This window comes from Neophocaena asiaeorientalis, unplaced genomic scaffold (assembly GCF_003031525.2).
Source record: "Neophocaena asiaeorientalis asiaeorientalis breed wild unplaced genomic scaffold, Neophocaena_asiaeorientalis_V1.1 scaffold147, whole genome shotgun sequence".
Lineage (NCBI taxonomy): Eukaryota > Metazoa > Chordata > Mammalia > Artiodactyla > Phocoenidae > Neophocaena > Neophocaena asiaeorientalis.
Genome location: NW_020173758.1, coordinates 3,244,957 through 3,271,679, shown reverse-complemented (window position 1 = coordinate 3,271,679; position 26,723 = coordinate 3,244,957). Strand labels below are relative to the sequence as shown.

Sequence of the window (26,723 nt, the reverse complement as noted above, 5' to 3'; positions counted from 1 at the left end):
AAAAAAAAAAAAAAAAAAAAAAAAAAAAAAATTCAAAATTCTCCTACTTATACCCCAGCTCTCCTATTTCTCTTAATAGGAGCAAAACTTCTCATCAGAGCAGTCTGTCTTCATATTGTCACATCCTCTACCCTCATCCATTCTTCAACTCGCTATAAGATGGCTTCTGCCCTGTTGCAGAGCTTCTCCCCCATAAATGCTGAAGTCTTTTGATTGGTAAATTTAACGATCACTTTTCACCTCCGATGTTACTGACCTTCGTGCAGCATTTGACATCTTCCATGATGCTGTCTTGTATCTCTTCTGCTTAGTGTCCTTCATGGTCTTCCTTAGCCTTCCTTTTATATGCTCATATTCCCAGAATTCCACACTTGGCCTTCTTTTTCATATATATGATGAAATCACTACCACTTTTTGCTGTGAACTCTTAGGTATATATTTTTCTTGCCCTTTCTCTGTCTCTGTCTACTTCCCATTCCCTATTCTGGAACCCCTTAGTGTGTTTTCAATAAATTTTCTCAACCAGCCTAGCAATAGCTAGGTATCAGGTAGTGCACTAGGCATGAGGATTACAATGAAATGTATTAATTAAAGACTCAGAAGGCTTTAAGAGAACTTGAAATAGAATATGATTTATTCTATTTTCAGGTATTTCTTCATCTACATTCATGTATGACATGGTTTTTCTTTATTGGCTGCAATCACCAGTAACTATGATATATGCTGAGAATTTAACATCTGGGAAGATGGGATAGAAGTGAGTTTTGCTTTGCTTAGTTTTGTTTGGATAGCTGTTTCCTTGGATTGATTTGAAATATGGATGCAGAGAGGTGTTGAATTCTATATGGTAAATTTTGAATTTGAAGTGATGATGGGCCATATGGGCGAGGAGGTCCTACTGGCAGTTGTAAATGAGTCTCTGGAGACTATGTATGGTATCAAAATTGGAGAAGTACCTTTGTAAATAATCAACCTGGAGTGTTTCTCTAACTCCACTAAATTCAAGCTCTAATTCAAATCCTAACACAGACTCTCAAGTATATTTTTATTTGAATGATCCTAATTTCTCAGAATCAACCTGCCTTAACTCTAGAATTAAATCTCTATTTTCTAAGAAATGTCACTCAAATTTAAAAAATCTCTTCTGAATTACGCATTCATTCAACATATACTTATTAAGAGCAGAATAAATGACAAACTCTGTGCTGGTCACTGGGGATAATATGTGGAGCAAAATAAAATAGCTTCTTCCCTCCTGAAGCTTCAGTCTATTGGGGGAGGGAGCTGTCAATCAAATAACGTTGCAAGACTTAGAAGTCAAAAATATATGAGCTAAAGAAGGTCTTAACTTATTTTGGGCTCCTGGAGGCCTCCTTGAGGAAGCGATAATTCCCATGAGGCTGCAGCTGTGCTGTTAGCCATATGTAGAAGGGAAGGACCTTCTAGGCGGCGAGATCTTATGAGGTCTTAAGGCAAAGAAGGAATGTGGCGAATTCGAGGAAAAGAGGAAAGACCTGGGTGACTGGAGCACAGTGAATACAAAGGGGGACAGTGATAGATGAGGCTAAAGAGGCAGGCCGTGGTACATGAGGGCTGAGTTGATGGGTCTCCTGCTCAGCAGGACCACCTCCTCGCATGAGAACCACGTCCAGGCTGCACGTCTCAACGGAGGGAGAATGAGAGAGTTAAAATGTCCATTCTCATGTTGTGCTAAACTTAACTCCTGGGAAATTCTTCTGGTTGGGCCTAATTTTTTTACAGCCATACTGACTATACCTGCCATACAGTAAACCGCACATATTTAAAGTGTACAGTTTGATGTTTTGAAATATGTGTATACCTGTGAGACCATCACCACATCAAGCTGATGAAAGTATTCACAGTCCCTGAAAGTTTCCTTGTCCCTTTTGTAGTCCTTCCCTCCCGACCACTCCCATCCCCTCCAGGCAACAATTGACCTCTCATGCTTAGAACAGTGCCTGGCACATAAAATAAATTGTGTTGACTATATGAAAAGTGAGGCTGTTTGGAGAATTAGCTCTTAGCTTGACTTTTAGTTGGTTGCTCCACCTTTTCTAGGTATGCAGTGCTGTTCAGAATCAGGATTTCACTGTCATTCAAGACTACTGCACTGGCCTCAAAGCCTTGCTTTATCTGAAAAGCATTGAAGAGCTACAAGACTGGGACGGGCAGAGTCCAGCCACCGAGAGTCACCAGAAAGGGAAACCAGTTCCTCGCATTGCTGAACTCGTGGGAAAGGTATGTGGCCACCTCTCCTGGGTTGTCCTTGAGAACTCTGCCTTGTTCACTTTCTATTTCAGGTCTTGTTTGCCCTCCTACCATCTCATTAACAGAGGAAACACAGTGCCCATTTGATGTGATTTCTGCTGTAGAATCGTTCTGAAGGAGGCTTGATTACAACTCTATGATAGGTCTCTGACTTACATTTTTATGAAACCAATATAACACAAGGTCATATAAAAGAAAAAGATTGAAGTTTATAGTGTAAAGTGCCTCCAAATTCTTGCTTACTGTGGTGATGACTGGCATTCTTTCCAGTAGGAGGCTGGAGATTTCTTTATTCTTTAACAAGCTCTGGAAATTATAACATTACCTTTCTATTTTCAAGACAATCAAATCACTGGAGCCCTGAATAATACGATGAAGTTTTTAAAATTAAAATCTAATCAGTATCTTTTGTAACTGCTTCTGCTATGTGGTTAAACCTGGGCTCAAAAGGTTATGTCCCAACTTTCTCACTAACTGCTATTTTCAGAGAAATATACACTACATTTACATTTTGAATAATACAGTGATTTTAGCAAATCTTTTCTAAAACAACATTCAGCATTTCGCCTTTGTATTTCCTTTGTATTATTCTAAATAGATAACCATTGTCAGAAGACGTTTCTTGAGTCCTGAATGAGGGGAGGAAAAAATTATAATTCTTAGTCTTTTCAGCTTGTCACTACATCAATAATTAACTTTAAAAAAAAGAGAGGCAAGTAAAAAGATTCTTTAAGGAAGCATTTAATAATTCAAATGAATCTTAACTTGAAACAGGTCACATGAAAAAGAATGGAAAACAAAAACCCTGGGTACTCTGCCTTGGATGGCAAGGTTAGGGACTCAGAAAGAATAAGAGAAACATCATATAACAATTTACATTTGGCTAATTTTAATGGGAAATATCACTATTCCTCTCCAAACAGCCAAAAATAAGGGCTTCTTGGAGAATAATGTGTATCCCTGCAAGTCCAGTGATGAAAAATAAAAGGGAGAAAGAAATAAAATCTTACAGTGTGGATTCCAGGAAAATATCGTGATGAATGACTCCATGAGTGGCAATCAAACAAAAAGGCTGGGTGACATTAATATTTATAATATTATAATTAGCGAGACTGTGCCTAAGCAGCATGATTAGTGTAACTAATCATATTATCATGAACTGAGTCTGCAAGTATTTAGACAGTGAGTGTTCTTGCCTTTATCAATGACCATCAATATCCTAAAATTGTTCATAACTAAAAAAAAATTACAAATAACTTTATACTCATCCAATGTAAATATATCAAGTCAATTGTTTCTGACATGGTAGCTTTGATAGTTTATGACTGTCTATAAAAGCATTGTCTCAAATGTATGCAGTCACCATGCACGCTGAAATGGAAGTAGCTGCATTGCACTGTGCCATTTTTGTCTTTAAAAGACTTCCACACTCGTTTGAAAACTTACATATTCAAATAGAAGATGGATAATGATGGAAACACTTGTGTCAGTGACTTAAGTGGAAATTGATTTTCTGATAGTTTGAATCTAGATTCAGACTTTATTTTAGTAAGTCCAGCCTTCATCAAAATCAAAAGTGTAATTTCCAGCATTATCATTTGTTAAAAAAAAAAAAGATTTTGCCTATGTGATTATATTAGCGATTCATTTCTCAGCACTAAGTTGAGGAACAAGCAGATGGTCTGCTAATAGATCTATGCTCCAGAGTCTCTGGTGAGGGCTGACATGACTCAAACAATAGGTGACTATCCCCTTTAGGTTAATATCCCTAATAGTGAATTAAAGTGCTGTGGCTTCCTAGCTATTCCTTCCTAGCGTTGCAGGTGTGTGTGTGTGTGTGTGTGTGTGTGTGTGTGTGTGTGTGTGTGCGCATCTTTGAAAATAATTCATATTATATTTTCGTTAGCTATAGAATAGGATGCTGGTTCTTACCCTGTTTTCATGATAAATGGACAAGAGAAGTTGCAGACCCTTTTCAGAAAGCCCCGCTGGAAGTAGCTGGCTCCTTTAGACAGGAAAAAATTTGTTTGGAAAGTACAGTTGTTACTCTCTTTCATCTTTCGCTCAGAGGTCAGGCTAGCATAAATTAGAGTAGAAATTCAGAAGAAACGAATTACAGTACGGTGTTTGAAGATGGAGGAAAAATGAGACTTGAGCCATGGAAACAAATTAGTTTGGCCAAATTAGTCATGTTATCTTTCAAGTAATTAGTATATTTAATATACGTAATTAGTATATTTAATATAGTCTCCCTAATGCATACCTCACGTATAAATTGATTAAACTTCCCAAGCAATGTTTCTTCATGTGACTTTGGAAGTGCAAGCAGTCAGGCCTTTATGGTTTGCTCTGGTCTTACAGTGCAAGTTGTATAAATTCGTGCCTGCGAGCATGAATGTAGATCCCACAGAAAGAGCAGTCACCAGCTCTGCTGCACCACAAAGCTATTGATCTCCAACTCCTGGTGCTTAAAAACCATGTGGCATGCTTATGAAAATGTAGATTCCCAGGCTCCACTCCCAGAGATCCTGATTTCATTGGTCAAAGGTGAGTCCAGGAATCTGCATTTTAACAACCTGATTCTGATGGAAGCATACAAGGATCCGCATTGCCAAGAAAAGTGAAAGTAAGAATAGCAACCGAATATAGTCAGAGATCGAGAAGCTAGCAGTGGGAACAACACAAGCTTCTCTTGAGGGAGAAAGCTGGTAAGAAATGATTTTGAGCTGGAAGAGAAATGAAATAGAGTGTCAGGAGAGGAAATCCAGAAAAGCAGCACACTGGGCTCTGAATGGCCAATGGTTGAAAATACCCACTGAGGAACCAGGACCGGGAGTTAGTTCAGCAGCTAGGTCAAAGACATGTAAGCAAGAAGAATTCTAAGGACAGATACAGTTCTCAAAGCATGACATCCAGAGTCCATGCAGACAGTCAGCAACGAGGAAGTCTGTGAGGATAAGGAAGGGGAGGCTATTCACAGTATCATCAAAAAAGAGGCGCATCAGGGGCTTCCCTGGTGGCGCAGTGGTTGAGAGTCCGCTTGCCGATGCAGGGGACACGGGTTCGTGCCCCAGTCTGGGAAGATCCCACATGCCGCGGAGCAGCTGGGCCCGTGAGCCATGGCCGCTGAGCCTGCGCATCCGGAGCCTGTGCTCCACAACGGAAGAGGCCACAACAGTGAGAGGCCTGCGTACCGAAAAAAAAAAAAAAAAAAAAAAAAAAGGAGGCGCATCGGTAACAAAGCACTTTTATTATATACTCAGTTACCTTAATCCCCTCTTCTACCTGGTGAAAACCTGGCGACTTAATAAAAGTGAACTGTTTGCTTGCTACGTATGGGACAGTGGTTACCAACAGAGTTCCAAGTAAGACTGTTAGGTTTCCATGATGCTTCCTTACGATACTAGCTAAGCAACTTGGACAAGTTAATTAATCTCTCTAAATCTGTTTCTAAAACTATGAAATGAGGATAACCACAGTACAAGTCCACGATCTCTCATTAACACTTCTGAAACCCAAAAAGCTCTGAAACCAAATGTTTCACATAACTCATTTGGCAGCAAACCCGGCCTGAACTGATGGGAGGCTTTTATAATCTTTATTTATTCCTCTTAGAGTGAACATTTACGTGTTTACTTCCAATCGACGGATGTGTTGAAGTCCAGGTTGCCACGCCACATCTTGCTGTAGGTGCTAGGGAAAAGGTAGTATGTGTACCATTTTTCTTTCCTAAAGTCCAAAAAAAAATTCTGCGTTTTGAGCTACATTTGGCCCCAAGTATTTTAGATAAAGCGTTGTGAAGAATACTTAAGTGAGAATATAGTTGCAATTATACCTTTATCCACAAATTCTTCGTTAGAATTGGAGACAAAGTATATATTTTAGTGACATTAGAAAGTAAACTGTTAGTATTTGGCATTTTTAGGTGTGGAAATAAGAATTATGTGGAGATTATTTGCTTGAGAAACATGAAAGAAATTGGAGGCTCCAATATTAGAACAGAAAATGTTACAGTCAGAAAGCATAGGAGGAAATGACTTCACTTCTTTGTGCCTGAGATGAAGGATTCCTAAGCAAGAGCCTTTGAAAGGGAAACAGCACAGGACAACACTACTAGACTGCTTGGTTTCTGCGTTCATTTTCACATGCTGTTCCTTACATCTGAAATGTCTTTCCAATTCACTAAAGAGTAATGAAAGCATCCACTTCTCTTTGAGTTATTCTCTGACCTCTACAACAGAATTAATTTCTCCTTCTCTTCTTCAACCTTAGTTGCAACCAGTATCACACAGCATTTGAATTTTTGCATCTCTGTTTCTTCTACCAGACAGTCTTCTTCACCTTTGTATCCCAATTTCTGGGGACCCACTGATACTCAGAAAGGGCTTAATAAATGATGCTCAAATAAGTAACTGAATGAATAAATTAATGTAAGAAAACAGCTAAGTGGTAGAACTAAATATTAGTAGTCAATGACTTATCAAGCCATCGCTTTTCCCATGACATGAGAAATGAAAAAATGTAAAAAGAAAAATAATAACTTTGAACTTAAAAGTTCCTTTTGGTGTATAAGTCTAGTTTAGTAAAATGAAATGGAAAGAAGCCAGAGTGGAAAGAGTGAGATAGGCAAGTGAGCAACCTGCATTCCTTCTAGGATTGGCAAAATGTACCTAGAGTATAAGCTTCTTTAGGGCCTAGACCACACACTCTGTGCCAGTGCCTGACCCAATATCTACCATGTAGGAGCAACGGCGTGGTAGCCGAATTGATGAATGATATATTGATCACTCTTTTTTTTTTTAAAGATCTGTCTTAAATGTCACTTACTTTGTGAAGCCATCTATGACTATCTTCCTCTCCCTCTGGGAAAATTGTCACTCCTTTCTCCTACAGCCCTTTGTTCTGTGCCAGTGCCTGACCCAATATCTACCATGTAGGAGCAACGGCGTGGTAGCCGAATTGATGAATGATATATTGATCACTCTTTTTTTTTTTTTAAGATCTATCTTAAATGTCACTTACTTTGTGAAGCCATCTATGACTATCTTCCTCTCCCTCTGGGAAAATTGTCACTCCTTTCTCCTACAGCCCTTTGTTCATATAACTGCTATTGCAGTTATGACATTATCTTCTAGTTAACATTACTTCTTGTCCATCGCTGAGCTCATTATGAGCAACTTGAAAACAGAGATCATGTCTTATTTACACTTGAGTTTTCAAGCAACTAGCACAATGCTACATGTTTATACAATTAAGTTGCACAGACTATCTGTGGTGTCCTTATTTGGAAGGAAAAAAAGGAAACAAATTTATAATTAAAATTCCAGCCAGGCCCTTTCAAAAATAGCAGGCATTTTAGAAGAAAACAGTAAATGTGCCAAATTACTTTCAGTAGGTATTCAAATATGATGAAATACATATCAGTGATATTAATAAGTAAACATAATGTGTACTCATGAAAAAGCTTTCATTAGGATAAAGTCAGAGAAACTGTCGTGGTGCTTGTATAATGACTCATAAAACAAGGCTTTATTTTGATGATAGAAACCAAAATTGGCGCATCTATATGACCAGATGCATCATTCTCATGTTTTTAAAACCAAAAGTAATATGATTTTGTAACACTACCGCTATCTGGTTATGGTGTTTGATGTGTAGATGTCTATTTCTTTGTCTCTGGTATATTATCCAACACAGAGAACAAAGAAGTGTCCACAAGGAACATATAATGTCATAAGCATGATCATCACAAAAGTCCTAATAATAACAGTCTCAGAAGAGGAGAGTGGTATCTCCTGTTTACCCAAAACTTTAAAAGTTCTATGTCTTCATGCTATTTATTTTTTCATGCTTTTTATGTTTCCAAATTGAGATATAATTTACATAAAGAAAAAAGGTCTGTCTTTAAAAGCACAGGTCTTAAATAAACCATTTGATGAGTTTTGACAAATGATATACCCATGCAACTCTTAATTCTATCAAGATACAGAACATTGTCAACACCTCAAAGATTCCCTTTTGCACTCTCCCAGTCATTATCTCTCCCTCCTCCTCACCACCAGAAGCAAACACAATCTAATTTCCATCAACATAGATTAGTTTGTTCATACTCTTTAACATCATATAATTAGAATTCCACATTGTGTGTTTTTTTGTGTGTAGTTACTCTCACTCAGCACAGTGTTTCAGAGATTCATCCATGATTTGGGGAGTGTTAAGTAATTCATTTTTTTTAATTGGTAAAAAATATTTTATTGTATAAATATACCACAATTTGTGTATTTATTCAAAATGACATTTGGGCTGTTTTCACTTTCCCATTATTATAAATATATCTGAAATAAGCATTCAGGCATAACTGGTTTTGTGAATACATATTTTCATTTCTCTTGAGTAAAACCCAGGAGTGTAATATCTGAGTCTTAAGGTGATGTGTATGCTTTATAAGAAACCTATAAACAGATTTCCAAAGTGGTGGTCCCATTTTACACGGCTACCAACTGTGGATGGGTGTTTCGGTTCTTCCAGCCAACATTTAGTATCCTCTGTCTTTTTAATTTCAGACATTTTAGTACATGTACATTGGTACGACACTGCAATTTTAATTTTCATCTCCCTGAAAATTAATGATTTAAACACTTCTTTGTGTCCTTATTGTCCATCCATATATCTTCTTCTGTGAAGTGTCTATTCAAATTTTTTGTCCACTTAGAAGTTGGGTTTATTTTTAATTAAACTTTAGGAGTTCTTTATATGTTCTCAGTACAAGTCCTTAGCTGCAGAAAAAGCATTTGAAAAGATCCATCATTTACTTACCATAAAACCCTAAGCAATCTAGTGGAAGGAAACTTCCTCAATCTGATAAAGGGCAGGTACAAAAATTCTACAGCTCATTTCCTATGTAATGGCAAAACAATAAACTTTTTCTCCTAAGATCAAGAACTAAGCGTAAATGTCTATGCTCACTACTTATATCCAGTATTATACTGGAGGTCCTAACTAGTGCAGTAAGGACATGAAAAGAAAGAAATGGCATCCAGATTGGAAACAAAGGACTAAGACTGTTTTCATTTGCGGATAGTAATATCGTGTACATAAAACATCCTAAAGAACCTATAAAAACACTATTAAAGTCAATAAATGAACTAAGCAAAGTTTCAGGACAAAAGACAATATACAAAAGTCAGTTGTATTTCTGTATGAACAACAGGAAAAATAAACAATCAGAAAATTAAATTTTAAAATGCCATTTACAATGGCATTTAAAAACTACAAAGTACTTAGGAACAAATTAAAATATATGCAATAGCCACCCACTGAAAACTACAAAGAATTGTTGAGAAAATTAATGAAGAAATATCAATGGAGAGATATGTTAAGATCTCAGTTCTGTCCAAATTGATCTGTAGAGTTATGACAATCCCAATCAAAATCCCAGCACACGTTTATGTAGAAGTTGATAAACTGATTCTAAAATTTACATTGGATTTCAAAGGTGTCAGAATAGCCAAAACAATCTTGAAAAAGAACAGACTTAGATGATTTGACCTATCTGCCTTCAAGACTTTCTATAAATCTTCAGTAATCAAGCAAGTGTGTTTTAGTGTCAGGATAGACAAATAGATCAATGGAAAGTCCAGAAGTAAACCCTCACATATACACTCAATTGATTTTTGACAAAGGCACTAAAGCATTCCAATGGAGAAAGGAAAGTCCTTTTGATAAATGGTGCTGGAATTAATGGGTAAGCATAGATATAGATATAGATACAGATATAGATATAGATATATTTTAATGAACCTCATACTTTCCTCACACAGGACACAAAAGTAATTTTAAATTATATCATAGATATAAAAGTAAAAAGACTATAAAAGTTTTAAAGAAAATATAAGTAAATATATTTACTTATAAGGAAAAATTTTTAGATAGGATACAAAAAGCACTAACCATACAAGAAAAAAAAAAGATAGGTTGCACTTCAAAAGGCAAGTGCTCATCAAAAGGCAAGTTAAGGAAATGAAAATTTAAGTCACAGAATGAGAGAAAATATCCATAATACTTATATCTCGCAAAGCACTTGTGACCAGAATAAATATATGTAATACTTTATGCAAGTAAACTGGATTTGAAATAATTTAATCTTATCAACAAGTACATGGTATCTTACAATGAAAAATCCACTGTGAGGGAGCCCGTGGGCTCTTGCAGCGAACTCCCATCCATGGCCACTTGCACGGCTAGCCCAGAAAAGAGAGAGAAAAGGTGATGAAAGTCATTTTCTTTCAAGTTCATCTTATGGCCTCATAGTTCTTGTCCATGCTATTTTCTCTCATTGCAGCTTTGTCCCTGCGGTTATGTTTTGGGGGTACATTATACAGTTAGAGAAGTTCCAGATGACATGTTACATTTCTGTCAGTTAACTTGGGTAATGATTGAAATAGAAATCAATATTATTGCTTTCTATGACTGATTGCATGAGGCTAAATATTTTTTATTGTTTTAGCTCATTTCATAGAACATGGCAAAAAAAAACAGCATCAGTTCCTGGAAATTCAAACTTTCCAAAATTACCAAATGAGTCTACTGCATAGATATGGGAACTTATCTACATCTCTAAATATCATCAGATGGTTTGAGTAGTATCTTAGGTAGAATGCTGAATTGCCAAGTATCCTTTTAGAATAGGGCAATCACCTGTTATAAATGGTGATTATTCCTACTTATAAGCAAAAAATGCTGGATAAGATTTGATATCCCCTCTTGTAGTCCTGAGTGTCTCATCAGCTCATTAATGTGTAAGAATCCCACAGAGGAGTCAATATGCTGCTGTAGGAAAAAGAGCACTGTGTTTGGAGTCCAGCAGGTCTGGGTTTGAATCCCACCTCAGTGTCTTACTACTGGGTGAACTTGGACCAACCACATGAATCCTACAGTTCCCCTTTGCTGAAATGCCAAAGTGAGATAATGATACTGATTTCATGGGTGCTTTGTGAGGACCAGAAATCATATATATGATGTATGTAGCACATAGCAGGCATTCAATGCATGGCAGTTATTGTTATAACTAAGTCTAACATAGATAGATAGATTGGGGTAATTTGGATATGTGATATATTTGTATCCAAAATATATGGATAACATTAGGGTAAACATAAACATTTGAGCAATGCTTTATGAGTGGATTTCTTCAATCTTCTGTGTAGATTTTCCAGCTGATACTCATACATTATTTTTATACATTCTCTTGGCTTTCTATTGATAACATGCCCTTATTACGTTAGTTTTGTTTGATCTGCTTAAAAGCCTGCAACTTTGTCCTTTGAAGCATTCCCTTTCATACACACAAAAAAGCTCCTAAACAAATCAGAAATGTTTGCTTTCCAAGCAAAATGGAGATAAATTTGTTAATTTGGGGTCTGGGCAGTAACCTAGCATGAATGGTTCATCATTGGTCCTACAATAGGTGAAAGGGAGGGGCCTACTTTGTTGCCAAATCAGAGTAACTGTATCAGAATTTAATATCAACAATTATAGGAGGGGCTGGTAGAAGTCTCTCATGTTATGGGAAGAGATAGTTTTGCATTGCTTATAACCAGAATAGTGTGTGCCCCTATAAACCTTCCCAGCTTGTTTTCTCTCCCATCTCAGGGGTAGGTGGGTTCATTGCACAGGGGAACTCTGATATTTGGTGGCAATTACTGAGAGCACTTTGTAGAGGAGAATTCTAACTCAAAGCCAAGCCCAGTGGAGGTATGTGATCAATTGGTAATGCCTGCATGGGCACCGACACAGAAAGATGTTGCAGGATATGGCTTTGCACTTCCTGGAGTGTGGAGCACTGACAGCTTGACTGGTTTAGGAATTTGGGCAGCGATGAGCTCTTGAATTTGTAACCATTATACCCACCTCGTTGCAGTCCACCACTGTGTGCCTGAAATAAAATGTAAGCCATACAACATTTTTACTGTTGCCAGCATCCCATCATGCTTTTAAAACTTACGAGTCCCTATTTCTTCTCACTCATTAAATTGATATCTAATTCCAAGTACAAATGAAATTATTCCCTTTGTCACTTTCATGAAAGTAAGTGGTTCAGTATAATTCCTCATACTTCATCAAATATACTACTTTAATCAGAATGCACCTCATTAATATTAATTATATACTTAGAACTTGTGTAAAAGTGCTTTTCATCTTCAACACAAGTTACCCACATTAATTCTGATAGTACTTTTAAGCCAGGAAAAAAAATTAGGATTTTTCTTGTTCTGGGTGGGGACTGAGGATCTGTAAAGAAACCATTAGTATAAGCATGTAAGATAAAATTTGAATTCAAATACTATCCTCAAACTCATCTCCTATCCTCCCTCCTAAGAACTCTACAAAATCAGTGAACATTTATCACAAACCAGTTAGCTTTGTTCCTAATCCTGATTTTATGGAATAAAGCAAAATATCTCTTTGTAATTCTGAGCTACGCCCCTGAGAAAAAAATAGGCATTTGTTATATCTCTGTTTAAGCTCACTGTCCACTTGAATAAACGGAGCATTATATAAAAGATATAATATTCTGGTATTAAAGGAGTCAAAGGAGTCATTTTGATAATGCAAAGAGTCAACAGAGATTCTAATTATATTCAGCTTTATGACAATGTATCCTAATCTAAGATTTCTTTCTTTTTTTTTTTTTTTTTGGCTGTGTTGGGTCTTCATTTCTGTGCGAGGGCTTTCTCTAGTTGCGGCGAATGGGGCCACTCTTCATCGCGGTGCGTGGGCCTCTCACTGTCACAGCCTCTCTTGTTGCAGAGCACAGGCTCTAGACGTGCAGGCTCAGTAGTTGTGGCTCACGGGCCCAGTTGCCCCGCAGCATGTGGGATCTTCCCGGACCAGGGCTCGAAACCGTGTCCCCTGCATCGGCAGGCAGACTCTCAACCACTGCGCCACCACGGAAGCCCTATCCTAATCTAAGATTTGAGAAAAAAAAATTAAATATCTGCTATTTGAAATTCAAAAGAAGGATGTGATTTACATCCTCCCCAAAAACATCAAACAAGACAAACCATAGTTCTTTGGTTTTGTTATTGTATTTTGGTTTTGGTTTTGTATTTTTTTACCTTTGAAATTATATGCATGTAACTGCCATTGAATAGCATTACCAAAGCTCTGGAAGTTTAGGAAGTATAGGCCAAGATATCTTCAATTGTTCTGAATAATTGGCAGTCTCCCAATTAACTAAATCCATTTAGATATCCAGATGAAATATCTATCCCTTCTCCTCTTCTCCTTAGAAACCTGATTACTTTGTTTGGTTGCCATATTGACCTAATTAACCACCTAATTTCTAAATATCCCCTCCATTTCATGCTGTATAGACATTGGAAAGCAATCTTATTAGTGTCTAAAATCCATGCCCTATATTAGTCTGTGCTTCATGGCCACGTGTGACCCCTAGAAATGTGTTTGAGAAGATGTGACTACAACCTGCCCAGAGAATGTGACTAATGCTACATAGAGAATTCTTTGATTTGCAGCTTCAGGCTCTGTCTGTGAAGTTGCCTCATAGACTTGGAAGTGCCCTGAAGCCTCACTCCCATGCTGCCCCATCTACTGTGGATTGTTCCTGGCAAACCACGTCAAGACCGTGCCTCCTGAACCTCTGTTGCCATATATCTTTAAAGCATTTTTCTTGTCTTTCCTGCTTATCAATTGTATCCTGTTTCATCTCAAACTAGAGAACCTTCTCTAGATCCTCTGCTTTCAATTATTCTCTGCATATGCCCATTCCAACTGAACTATAGAATGTCACCCGTCCTTTCAGGGCTATCAAGCTGGTTATCTTTTGGAGCCTAAATGTTACCAAATGTTGCCTAAATGTTTCTTTACTTTTAATATAGGTCCCAAGTGAAATTAATGAAAGTAAACATATGGCATTTGTGGTAATCCGGGCCTCCTAAGAAAATAGAATTATCCCAGGACTACTGTATACATTCTTCACTGAGATATAGAACAAGCCTGCAAGATTATCCTTCTCTGTTCATACGCTCAGAGTTTGTGGTCAGCATTGGTGGTGCTCACTAATATTTCCTTGTTCTGTAGGAGAAGTAAACCTCCTTGCCTCTTGGATGCTTCATAGGGCTAGGTGACTAGATCTCGTTGATGCAATGTGAGTGAAATGTGGCATGTGATTCTGAGTGGAAACATTTCACTGCTGGCACTCAATTCTCTAAATTCCCTTTCCTTTGCCGTAGCAAACTTTGAAGTCTCATGATGAGAAAGGGGCAACATAAAATGGATGGCCTAGATTGCTAAGCCGCCACATTGAGGATATCCAGAGACACAACAGGCTTTTTTTTTATGAGTGAGAAATCAACTTTTATTGTGTTAAGTCACTGACATTTCAAGTATGATTATTACCAGAGTACAACCAGCCAGTGAGGATTAATACAGAATTGCAAATAACTTGTAGCTGTTGCCAGAGGACTGACAGCGCTGTAGCCCTTTGAAAATTGTAAAACGGAAGAGCTCCTCTTTAGTGACCTTCACTTTCCTTTCTGCACCTCTTTCCACGTGCTGGCAGCTGGTACCATAATGTGGTTTTCCATTACATCACTCCACCCTGGGCCTGATCTCTTGGCAAAATGCCGGAAGATACCAGATAGCCTTGTTTCCAAACCGTACAGCAAAAATATTTATTCCTGCTTTGTAGCTGGTTTTAAATAAGTTATTGTGAAGAGATCCCACCATTGGCTTAATCCAACTGATGAAACTGAGCAACGTTTATGCTTTTCACATAGCTTCTTTCTTGTTAGTAGTAAGGCCTTGGGCAACTTACATACTTTCCTCTTAGCCACCATTTCCTTGTTTAAAAAATTGGGATAACAATAGGTATCCCATAGGATTGTTGAGAAAAATAAATAACAGGGTCTGAATTTTTTCTTCCTCTCACAGGTCAGGCTCCAGAAAACATCATCTCTACTCATTGTCTCTCATTCCTTACTTGCTTTACTATCTCCAACCCATCAAAATTAGATTTCTATCCATCCCCACCCCCCAAATCACTAGAACTGCTCTTGTTCAAGTTATGTGATTTAGTGATCACCAAATCCAGTAATTTCCAGTCTTGTCTTTACTAGATCTTCTTACATTCAACAATTGACCACTTCTTCCCATTAGAAATTTCTTCTTTGATTTTTGAACACTCTTTTCTCCTGATTTCTCCCTTACTTTTTATCAAGCAAACAACTGTCAACACCTCGTATATGCCAGGCGTTATAATGCTGCCTTATTTAGAAGGATCACAGACTAGTGTGGAAATTAGGCAATTAAAGAGTTATTTATATAATATAGTATGATAATCACAGTGATACAGAGATATGCACAGAATAGCAGGGGTGGCAGGGAACTTGAGAATGTTTTCCAAAACAATCTGAAATTAAGGTCTAGGAAGTGTGGGAAGGCTAGGGCCCAAGCTAAGGCCGAAAGTATGACAGAGGCTTGGGGTCAAACAACATTTCTGTGTCTGAACAGAAGCTTCTTGGACTTAATCTTTTAGAACCCCTCCCCTTTTTTGGCCGTCACATAACATTCCCCTGTCCATGGCTCTTCTATTACTGTCTGTGCTCATCAGACCCAGAAACCAATTTTAATCTCCTTGCTGTTATCATCCAAATGTGTACTCTCACCAAGACCCCCCCTCTGGACCCCACACGCCCATCTCTCCAGCTTTCTGGTGGACTTTGCCACCCAGTAGCCCAGTTCAGTGCTCTTCCTGCAACCTAGGAATAAAACAACAGTAGTGATTATCCCTGACAATTATATAAGCACTTTATAATTTACAAAGCACTTTGGCATACATTATCTCACCAGCTGCTTCCTTAATGTAATAGCAGCAGTGGGCAAAAAACCGTGTCACTGCCAACAGCGCTTTTCTGACCTTGGTCTCCCAACCCCACCTACTAAAAACATAAGAGCAGCTGGATGGGAGCTGATTAGAGGTTGGAAGCTGACCTTGTTTGGGGACCAGGGGAGTGTGACAGCAGTGGTTGCCACCTCCACCTTCTCCATCTCCGGAGGGGTGACAGAGCAAGCCAGAGGTTTCATGGCAAAGTCTAGGAGGCTGCACAGAGCAGCAAGGCTTTTCATGGGCTTCCTAAGCGCAGGCTGAGGGTGGCAGGCATCAGCTTGTGGGAGGTTAAGCACTTATCCACTCTCCCCCTACGTTTCAGATTTCTCATTTCTTACATGCATTAGCTATCATTTTGAAAGTTTCAGTGGGTTAATTAAATTCTTCTAGTGTTGATGCTAAGAAAGCTGAAACATTTTCAACTGAGATTGACACTACTCAAGACATAGGCTTCACTGATGTTTGTTCAGTAACACTCCAATATGTCACAGGATTGCTGAGAGAACATCTGAGAGCTATAATGAGCTAAAAGTCAAGTACAGGGGAAAATGTGTTCCAGACTGCTGCAGATGTTCTCAAATCAAATCATATTTCTGTGAAATGCCATATAGAATATTCAGCAGTTGAAGGATGCAACATGAAAGGACAGTTCAATTGATTTGCACTGTGTTTAAAAAATTTATTTAGCCTAAATTGTATGAAATGTGGTGGGGTTTTTTCACTTTAAGTCAATTAATACGAGATACACTTGATTCTAAGGAGCTTCAAGGATAATTTCCGTGGGCTAAGGAGGAATGCATTAACTGGTTAGGTAGGTGTCAAGGCCTAGAGCAGGCAGTAATTGAATAAAAGAAACAAGGTAGAGTCCAAGGACAGACATTCTATAGCCCCACTTCCTTGCCCCATTCCTTTTTTCTTCTGTTAGTCCTTTGGCACCAAAATTGAGCAGACTTCTGTTTAATTAATTTACCAAAATTAATTTACCAAAAGCCTGATAAGCCTATCTGTGATGGTGGTACATTCTGTCCCTCCTGGAAAACCCAAAGGAAGCTTAGCAGGAGTGAGTCAAGGAAATGTTTTGGTAGATGCATCTTTTGTCATCACCAACTTATATTCCATCACACAGGTGACCTTGCACGTCACCATAATTTAGGTAGCCTGACCTGTGATTAGGAATGATATTCTCCTAAGTAAATGACAGCACTAGGTAAGAACTGACAAACCTGGGTAAGGAAAAACAGAAAAAGCTTAGGTGACATTAAAAAGTGCAACAGGGCTTCCCTGGTGGTGCAGTGGTTGAGAGTCCGCCTGCTGATGCAGGGGACACGGGTTCGTGCCCCGGTCCAGGAAGATCCCACATGCCGCAGAGCGGCTGGGCCCATGAGCCATGGCTGCTGAGCCTGCGCGTCCGGAGCCTGTGCTCTGCAACGGGAGAGGCCACATCAGTGAGGGGCCCGCATACTGAAAAAAAAAAAAAAAAAAAAGTGCAGTGAAACACCACAGTGAGATACCTCTTCACACCCACTGTAATGGCTAAAATTAAAAAGACTGACAATGTCAAACGTTGGCAAGAATATGGAGCAACTAGACCTCTGTATTTTGCCAGTGGAAATATAAAATGCTACAACCACTTTGTAAAACTCTTTGGCACTTTCTTATAAGACCCAACAGTTCTCCTCCCAGGTATTTATCAAAGAGAAATAAAAACATATCTCCTTAAAGTTTGAGATAGATGAATTTCAAAAACATCTTTATGTGGAATTTTAGTATGGGAAAAATAAATTTTGTTAGAAATTGGTGCTGAAAACTTGTCCTCTGTGCACTGGTGCTGTATTGAATCTTGGAGACAGAGTTTTATGTTAAGTAGCACAGAATAGCTTTATTGCTTTGCCAGGCAAAGGGGGACACAGCAGGCTCCGGCCGCCAAACTGTGTGTTCCAACCCCGGGGGATTTGGTGAGGAGTTTTATAGCAATGGTTCAAGGGTAGGGTTGCTGATAAGGATCAAGGTGTGTGCAGGACCTGTATTCCTTTAATATGGCCTCAGGTGGTCTCCCAGTGAGCTTCTGTGATTCTTGAGGTTATCAAACTGTGACCTTCTCTCTGAAATGAAGAATGCTTCATCAAGTAGTTAACATCTTCCATTTGTTGGGGGGTTTGTTTCTGCAGAAGAGCTCAAAGATATTGTTATGTGTATCCCTTGAGGCGGAAGCAGGACCCTGCCCCAAGGCTGCGCTATTGTTTTTGGACTGTTCCTCCTTTGTCTGTCTCTGTGTTCCCTCCCTTCCCTGATTAGCAACAGTTTGAACCTACCCTTTGGAATTCAGGGAAGGTCATGGAAGCTGAAGCCTATTCCCTATAAACAAGAAACAGAGGACATAGAAAAGCTTCTGTGCCCAGGATCCCCACAGGATCCTACAGGGTCCTACTTGATTTCAAAATAACAACAGTGATAAGTAGAAATTGACTGGAAGAAGGCACAAGGGAATTTTCTGGAGTGATAACAAGGTCCTATACCTTTATTAGGGTCATAGTTTCATGGATATATTTATTTATTCAAATTCCTCCAACTGTCTACTGTGTATTTTACTGTGTGTAAATATACATAAATACGTTAAATTAACTTTTAAAAAATTAATTCTGAAAGAAACTAGAAAAGAAGCATTCAGTAATATTTCTAGGGACAAAGTAAGATATATCATACAAGAAATACTAAAGACACTTTTTATGTCCAAATTACTTTAATCAGGTAGCCTTTGGGAAACTAAAACCTTATGAATTTAACTATTGGAAAAGAATAACTGGTACCTAGATAACAATCTTGGCTGGAAACCAGCTTAAAGCAAATGGATGGCTGGGGGCATAAACAAATGTATTTCCCTCTGCCAACTCCCTCTGCCAACTGGGTGTGGAATTGGAATACTTTAGGCCTTGCACATCAGGGAGGTTGGCTAGGGCTTAGAAATCTAGAAGAGGAACAACTGGCTCCGTGAGGAGTGACACAGGTAAGGGATGTGGCATCACAATGCAAATGAGAAGCTGTTTCAGAAAGATGGAAGATTTGATTAGGTCCTTTGGTAGGCCTTCAACTTCCTTTGCTTTGTATCATCAGCCAGTGCTTGCAGCCTCTTAAGAAAAGCTGGCCTTGCCTGAGGCCACAGCTCCCAGAACAGAACCTTAAATTGATTGTTGATAGAGTGTTACATGCAAGGCTGGGCTCTTTTGCCCTAATGTCCTACCCACCCTTATATAGACAAACCCAGTGGGACATTTGTCTGGAAATTTAAGCCAAATACCTTTCTAATGCTTTAATATATGCATGGACATTTTGTCTTGTAATAGCACCATTATTTATAGATAATAAAATTATAACATTTATAGAAATAAAGACAAAACTCTTGAGGTTGAATTTCGATTCACACGTGTACATTTTGTGCATTTTGTGAGGCTTTACTATGGCAAAGTTGTAAAAAGTTCAAAACTATATTTTGATACTGGTATTTTTTTCCTTCAAGCTTCTGCTTTTGTGCTTCCTATTATCTAAGATGCATCTCCTAAAAAATTATGGCTGGAAACAAATATCACATATCTTTTCTGAACTCATAACATTTGTGACAGGTTTGATTTGGGGAACTAACTAGAATTTATGTCTCTCTGCTTAGCTCAGAAGCTTTAATTTGAGTTTGGCTTTTAATCATTTAAACATATGTATATTCATTCAACAAATACTGAGTATCTGTTACATACCAGGCATTGTGGTAGATAATTGAGATTGAGTGATGAACAAGATAAACCCTTTATCATCAAGGGATGGTCAATTGCAAAACTAATAATAATAACAGTAATAAATTAATTAAATGCTATATATAACTATCTACACATATACATATATACATGCATTTACTTATATCTATATAAACCCTCATTTTATAAAGGTGGAAGCTGAGGCTTAAAGAGGTTTAGTTATTACTAGTGGAAGCAGGATAGAAACCCAGTTCTGTTTATTGCAAAAACTGTGCCTTTAACCACTAAACTATACCTCCTTTCAACATAACTGCTATTATGATACTGGAGTTATAGAAGCAGAAAGGAACAAGTGTCCATCTCAATCTGGGAAATTAGGAGCAATTGGGAAAGGACAGATGAACTGTCTCGAGGGTGGAAAATGGTAGTATAAGCTTTATGTAAATGTCCTCATTAATTCCAATCTATACTAGGCAATGGCTGTGGCCAAATGATCACTTGTGAAAACTGCTGCATTTTTATTTATAGCAGAGAAAGAGTTACAAATCTGTTAGATAATTAATTCCATCCCCTGATAGGGTACACGCTTCATTCTTAGCTTGTGTTTTTGGGTGCTGTTGTCTTTTAGCATAAAACCCATCAAATCTTTGTGAGTTTTGCTTTTACATTTCCTTCATCTGTGACGAGAAGATTCTATTAGCAGCCCTGGCACCTTCCATTAAAGTCTACAACTTCCAACTGCCAGGAAGGGATAATGAAGTGATACATTTAATTTGCTACCAAAATATGTAAGGCAGAGATATCTATATGAATTTATAGCGTTAGCTATGTCTTTCCTCTTAGCATTAACAAAAGTTTTATGGCATGTTATCAAAATCAGTGCGACAAAAACAAATTTATATGAATTTCCACACACAGAAATCAGATCTATAACTCTGTATCAAATCATGTCTTTCCCTCTCCTTAGCATTTCTAGGCTCATCAGAACTTAATCCAATGAGTTTTAAGTACTTTATTTGTTACTTGAAGGATGTCCAATAAAAACTGTTAGCCAGAGTAAGATACACTTTTTACTCATTTATATATGTACTCTGGAGTCTTTAAAATACAAATCCCCTTCTCACACTCACTGTTAGAGACTCTAAAGGCTATGAAGAAAGTAACAGCATCATCTACCTATGATTGTGACAATGAGGGTGCTTCAAATTCTATGAGACACAAAATCTACTTTCACCTGATTTTTTAATTCCTGTGTCATGGCCATAAACACAATGATTCCTTAGCTTGAAATTTTTCTTACATCTTCTCTAGACATTAATATTCCCGTTTCAAGAATTCCTTTGTTCCAATGAACTTCCTCTTACATGGTTTCATCATCCCATGTCTTGTCAATGGGATCAGTCTTGTTATTCCAAGGGGCCAGTGATGCCCCTCAACTGCACCCACTGAATGCACAGCCTGGCTAAGTCCTGCGTCTACCATTCAGTGATGTATGTGTTCATCTTATAAAACAAACAAAGCTGTTAGAGTCAGTTCATGACTTCATAGTCATTTGCCCAAAGAAATGTAGAATTAATAATTATGATGATATGATAAAAATACTTTCAACTGGTTGCTGTGTAGTATTGTTTTGACAGCTTTGTATGTCATCTACTTTAATCCTTATAACAATCCATGTAAGGTTTGAACCATTTTCCTCTTTTTCTTGTGGAGAAAAGAGACTCAGGGAGGTTAAGAAAGTTGTACAAGTTCCCATGCTAGTAAAAGCAGAGACAGCATTCTAGCCCAGGTGTATGTGGTCACAAAATCTGCACACTCGCCCACTGTGCTTCACTGCCTCCACTTATCCTGTGCTGAGACAATCATTGTTTCTAATGCTTTAGATCTGAGCTGGGTTGACAGCAGATTAAGATTCTATTAATCTGTGGGCAAAGTGGTGAACTTTCTACCTGCCTTCCAGTGACCTATGGTAGTGGATTGTACTGAGAATAACACGACACCTGCTTGCTCACCTGTATTCAGTGGACTCAGGATAAATCATTACTTTTGCAGGCACATCACCTCCTTTCCTAGGCCCTTCACTGCTGGCATCAAGATCGTTAGCCACTTTGCCATCCTGCCCACTGGCCTGATCCTCTCACCATGTACAGGCAAAGGTCACGAACCCATCTCTTCCTTCAGTTCTGTCTCTTTATTTTGGATTTCTTGACTTTGAGCTCCTCTACAGCAATTCCAGTTTGGGTTATGAATTTAGATATTTATTTATATGCATATATTTTCCCCACCAATTGCCTTAATGAATCTAGTCCTTCTTGTCTGCTGATTTATGTCTTTAAACATGTTTGAGATAAAGAGAGCTGGGGGGTAATGGAGAAGAGAGAGCCTTCAGACAGTGGGGAGGAGCCTGCACAGGCTCCTGCAGACTTCTATGCCCTCCCCAGCATCGGGCCTCTCCTTCGGCAGCTGCAGTGCCTGTCTAGATTTGTGTGCACGTCTGGCTGGATGCCCAGCCAAACTGTGAACACTGCCTTCTTTCTCTCTTAAGTCATCTCAGTTCCATATAAAATCAGACATCTAGGCAGTAACTGGTATTTGAATGGACTTTAGACTCTCCTATGGTACACAGTCTCTTATGTGCTTCTAGTGCCCTTCACTGTTCAGGGTACCAGGCAATGACTGATTTATACTTAATGGTAAGCAAACCCCTACACACACTTGCCAAGAACATTAGAACATTTTCATTATACTCCAGGCGAAGCTCCCATTCGTGCAGTCCTTATTCAAGCATTGTGGTGCATGTCAGTCTGCAGCCAACCAAAATTAAGTGGTGTTTGAAAGTATCCTAGATCTGTATGTGGGTACTATGCCCTAGCTTTACAATGCTTGTATATTTCCTGTGTTTACTCCTATAAGGTTCTTTCTGGAAGTCCTACAGGATACCTGGCCTTATATTCTTGGACCTAAGAAAAATTCACAAGAAAACAATTAACATTTTTATCTACTCCTTATTTTTTTATTTATTTATTTTTTTGCGATACACGGGCCTCTCACTGCTGTGGCCTCTCCCGTCCCGGAGCATAGGCTCCAAACGCGCAGGCTCAGTGGCCATGGCTTACGGGCCCAGCCGCTCCTCGGTCTGTAGGATCTTCCCAGACCGGGGCACGAACCTGTGTCCCCTGCATCAGCAGGCGGACTCTCAACCACTGCGCCACCAGGGAAGCCCTACTCCTTATTTTTAATTTGGTGTTACAGGGAATAGCATGCCAGAGCTCGGTGGAGTGAGGTGAAGCAGCAGCAGAACTTGGGGGTTGAGGGATGAGCTTCAAGGTTGTCTTTGAGGAGATTTCAGCATAGTGAGTATACAAAGTCAAGCGACAATCCCAGGCAGAGCGTAATTGGTGTATACAAGAGTTACACCATTGGTTCACCATCAGAGAGTATTTTTGAGTTTTTTTAATTTATTATGCCAAATATGTACGCCTGTTCTAATGCAGGTTAGAACAATATAACCTGATTCAGTAGTGATTAACTGCTTCAAGTTGAGAATAGAGTTCATCTAAAGAGCAAAATATGGCAGTGTTTCAAAACTTAACCCAATTTGTCCAAAAAAAATAGAAGAAACTCTGATCATTATTACAGGCATTTGTAAGCTCATTTTCATACTAAGGGTATTTCCCCCAACTGTTTTGCCTTGGAAAGAAATAGATGCTTCATCTAAGACAAAATGTAAGAAGATTGCTAATATGTAGACATTTTGATTTGGAAAGAAAAAAATAGAGTAATATGGATGGTATCCATCTCATCAGTAATATCTTTTTTTAGAGTTACCAGATGAAAATGGTAGTGATCAGACCATTTCTTAGGAAAGTAAATGTAAAATTGTTAAGTGTTTACAGGCGACACACAGTTGACAGAACTACTCAACTCCTATTTTGTTTCCATCCTCTCCACTAAGAAGGATCATCTCAGTCTGGAAAGAGCAGAACAAAAATCACTAAATGGAAACTGAAACCCTGTTTTGATGTGAGCAATTTTAGTCAGGTACTACTTAACCACTTTAAATGCAAGTCTCCAGCCCCAGACAGATTGCACCAAGGGAACTGAGAGAGCTTGAAAATGTGATCAAACACGGTACTGGTCATCTCTGAGAAATCATCGTCCCCAGGAGCAGGGCCAAAACTTTGAAGATACATTGATTTTCCCAAAGGGAAAAAAATGTGAATTCTGAAAATTTCTGAATATTAAAGTTGAATTTGGCCCCCTGGAGAAAACTTGAACTCACTGGTTCTAAATATATATATAATTGTGAAAAAAGGAAAGCAGTGTTCTTTTGGAAGCAGAATGGGTAGGGATATGGAGAAACGAAAACTCGATAAGAACAATTCATGCCAAATGAACCGAACTTCTTTTGGATATGTTTCTAGCAAACAGATAACAACTGTTAACCTTCTCCTGGCTCCTACTCAGTACTGTGTGCTGGACTGAGTGCCACATTTAAGCCTCAGACCAACCTGTGAAATAGGTCTTGCTGGTGTCCCCGCTTCACAGATAAGAAAACAGTCAAGGCTAGTAAATAGCCAAGCTGGGATTTGAACCCAGACAACAGGAAATCAGAGCACAAACCCAAACCAGTCCACATCCTTCTCAGAAGAGAAGAATGGCTGCTGGTAAAATGTACTTTGATTTCTGGAACTTATTTGACACTTGACTGCGATAGCCTGTTGAACACTATAGGGGTGACTATCACAGAGCAAGATAGGTATTAATTAGGTAAGCCTCATAATATTCTTATTTCCCTGTGAAAGGCTTAACTTGCTGGTTGGAGAATACCATGCTTGTAAAAAGGTTTCATATTCTCAGAGTTCCTCAGATTTACAATTAGAATCTGTGACTATGTGACTGAAAGAAAAAGTTTAAGCTTATCATACACTATAGAAATCTGTCATCCAAACTTGAAAACATAATTCTCTCAGGATATGATCATATTTAATTAAAGTTATATATTTGTGACTATTGAATAAGAATAGTGGACCTCTGAAAGAAAGGCCTAGAATTTTTCCAGAGACTAGAAATGAAAAACTACAAACTTGTAAATTTGAGATATAACTAATTTAAAATGCAGGATGTTTAGTCATTAGTAGCTGTAATATACCTTTATGCTATTTGATATAAAAAGGACTGCTTTGCTAAACAAATTATCAGTACAAACACATTGCAAGAAACTGTTTAACCTACTTTAGATAATTAACAGCTTTCAAGTATGCTATCAAAATGCTTATGAAAACCAACAATGTAGGTACTGTTTTAAATGAGCACTTGTTAGTGGTTTCTTCCAGTGGATATGCATTTCTTTCCCAATAATCTATAATTCAGACTTTTCACCAGCTCGAAAGAACTCTCCACACTATTCATCCAAATCAGTGAGCTTTTCATGTAGACTTTCACAGGATACAGAGAGCACCATATTCCCTGCGGATATAATTTGATCTCAGTTATGTAGTCATTGTCTCATTCTATCTGCTTCTACCAGGAAGCTTTCATGAGTTGCTTACTGACATTACTTTAGGGACTCAAAGTAATTAAGTCCAAGAATTGTACAGTGTCAAGAAGTGGTAACTTACAGGAAATAGAGTGATACGGGCTTTAATTTTTAAATCTAATAGCAGGATACTAAATAAATCCAGGGAGTATGTAAATATGAGGTAGATATTCCACAGAAGTGTTTATTGTGCTCTTCCTATGACAGGAATAATTCTAACTTTTATCCTGCACTAAAACTCTTGATAAATATAAAATTTCCACTGGATATCTGCTGAGAAGAAAAGAAATGCCACTCTAAAAACTTAATGTGTAAATCTTTTCTTCCATTTTTTAATAAATCTAAACTTTTGCTTTCAGAAACATTCCCATTATCTAATTTAGCATTAATATACTCTCTAAAGTTATTGAAAACATTAGTGGTAATAAAAATTACTGAAAATAAAATATAAGGAAAATTTCCAAATGCTCAGATAACGCAGAACATAGGTAATGTTCCTGTATCTGCATTAAATTCTGATTTTTTTTTTAAACTTTAAAGCACAAGTTTTAGCCCATTTGGCAGATTTCTGGGTTCTTGCTTATGTCTGGAGAGTTCTCAACACAAAATGTAATTCCTGATAGGTAATTCCTGGTACCTCTGAACTGGGAGGATAGAGAAGTTTGAAAGGAGTGGGTAGCTGGGTTGATAAGCTTCCAAAGGCTAAGGGGATAGTACAGGTAAACCACCAAGCATCTTAAGGAAACCCCAAGAGGAAAGTGATTTTTTTTTCCCATTCGAATGAAGACTCAGTTTTACTATACAACTTTTTAACCTTCCACTTTTTTTTAAGAATCGAACTCTAGGAGCCAGAAACAAGTGAATACCACAACTTTATCCTCTCAGCCCTGTTTCCAAAGGAGGGTGATCCCATTCCTCTTATACTGTTCTCAGTGTGTGGACTTGGTTGGTAGGTTGTTTTCTTTCTACTTGGAAAATCACTTTAACTACACATGCTTTAGATTTCATGTTGAATTTAACATTAAAAAGGAGAATACCTCTACAGATGCCAAATATATAGCTCTTTTTTGACTGGCTTAGAAATACCCTCAGATCCCTCATGATTGCAGCACCTTTCAGAAGGTGAGAGTTCTTCTTTACAGAGTCTTAATTTATTGGAACACTGATACTGTTATTTCTTATACTTGTATCAATGTAGAATAATGATGGATTTCCAGGCTCTTTTCTATGACAGAGCTTCTAACAT

At 38.2% G+C, this 26,723-nt stretch overlaps 1 protein-coding gene across 1 annotated transcript in view; it reads left to right on the top strand.

Moving 5' to 3' along the window:
- The window catches only part of DPYD (dihydropyrimidine dehydrogenase), a 793,614-nt gene that overhangs the window by 680,940 nt on the left and 85,951 nt on the right, over positions 1 to 26,723 (top strand). The window contains exon 20 of the mRNA XM_024751225.1: positions 2,080 to 2,259. Within this exon, the coding sequence (XP_024606993.1) occupies positions 2,080 to 2,259 (180 nt within the window). The remainder of the gene's footprint in view (positions 1 to 2,079; positions 2,260 to 26,723) is intronic.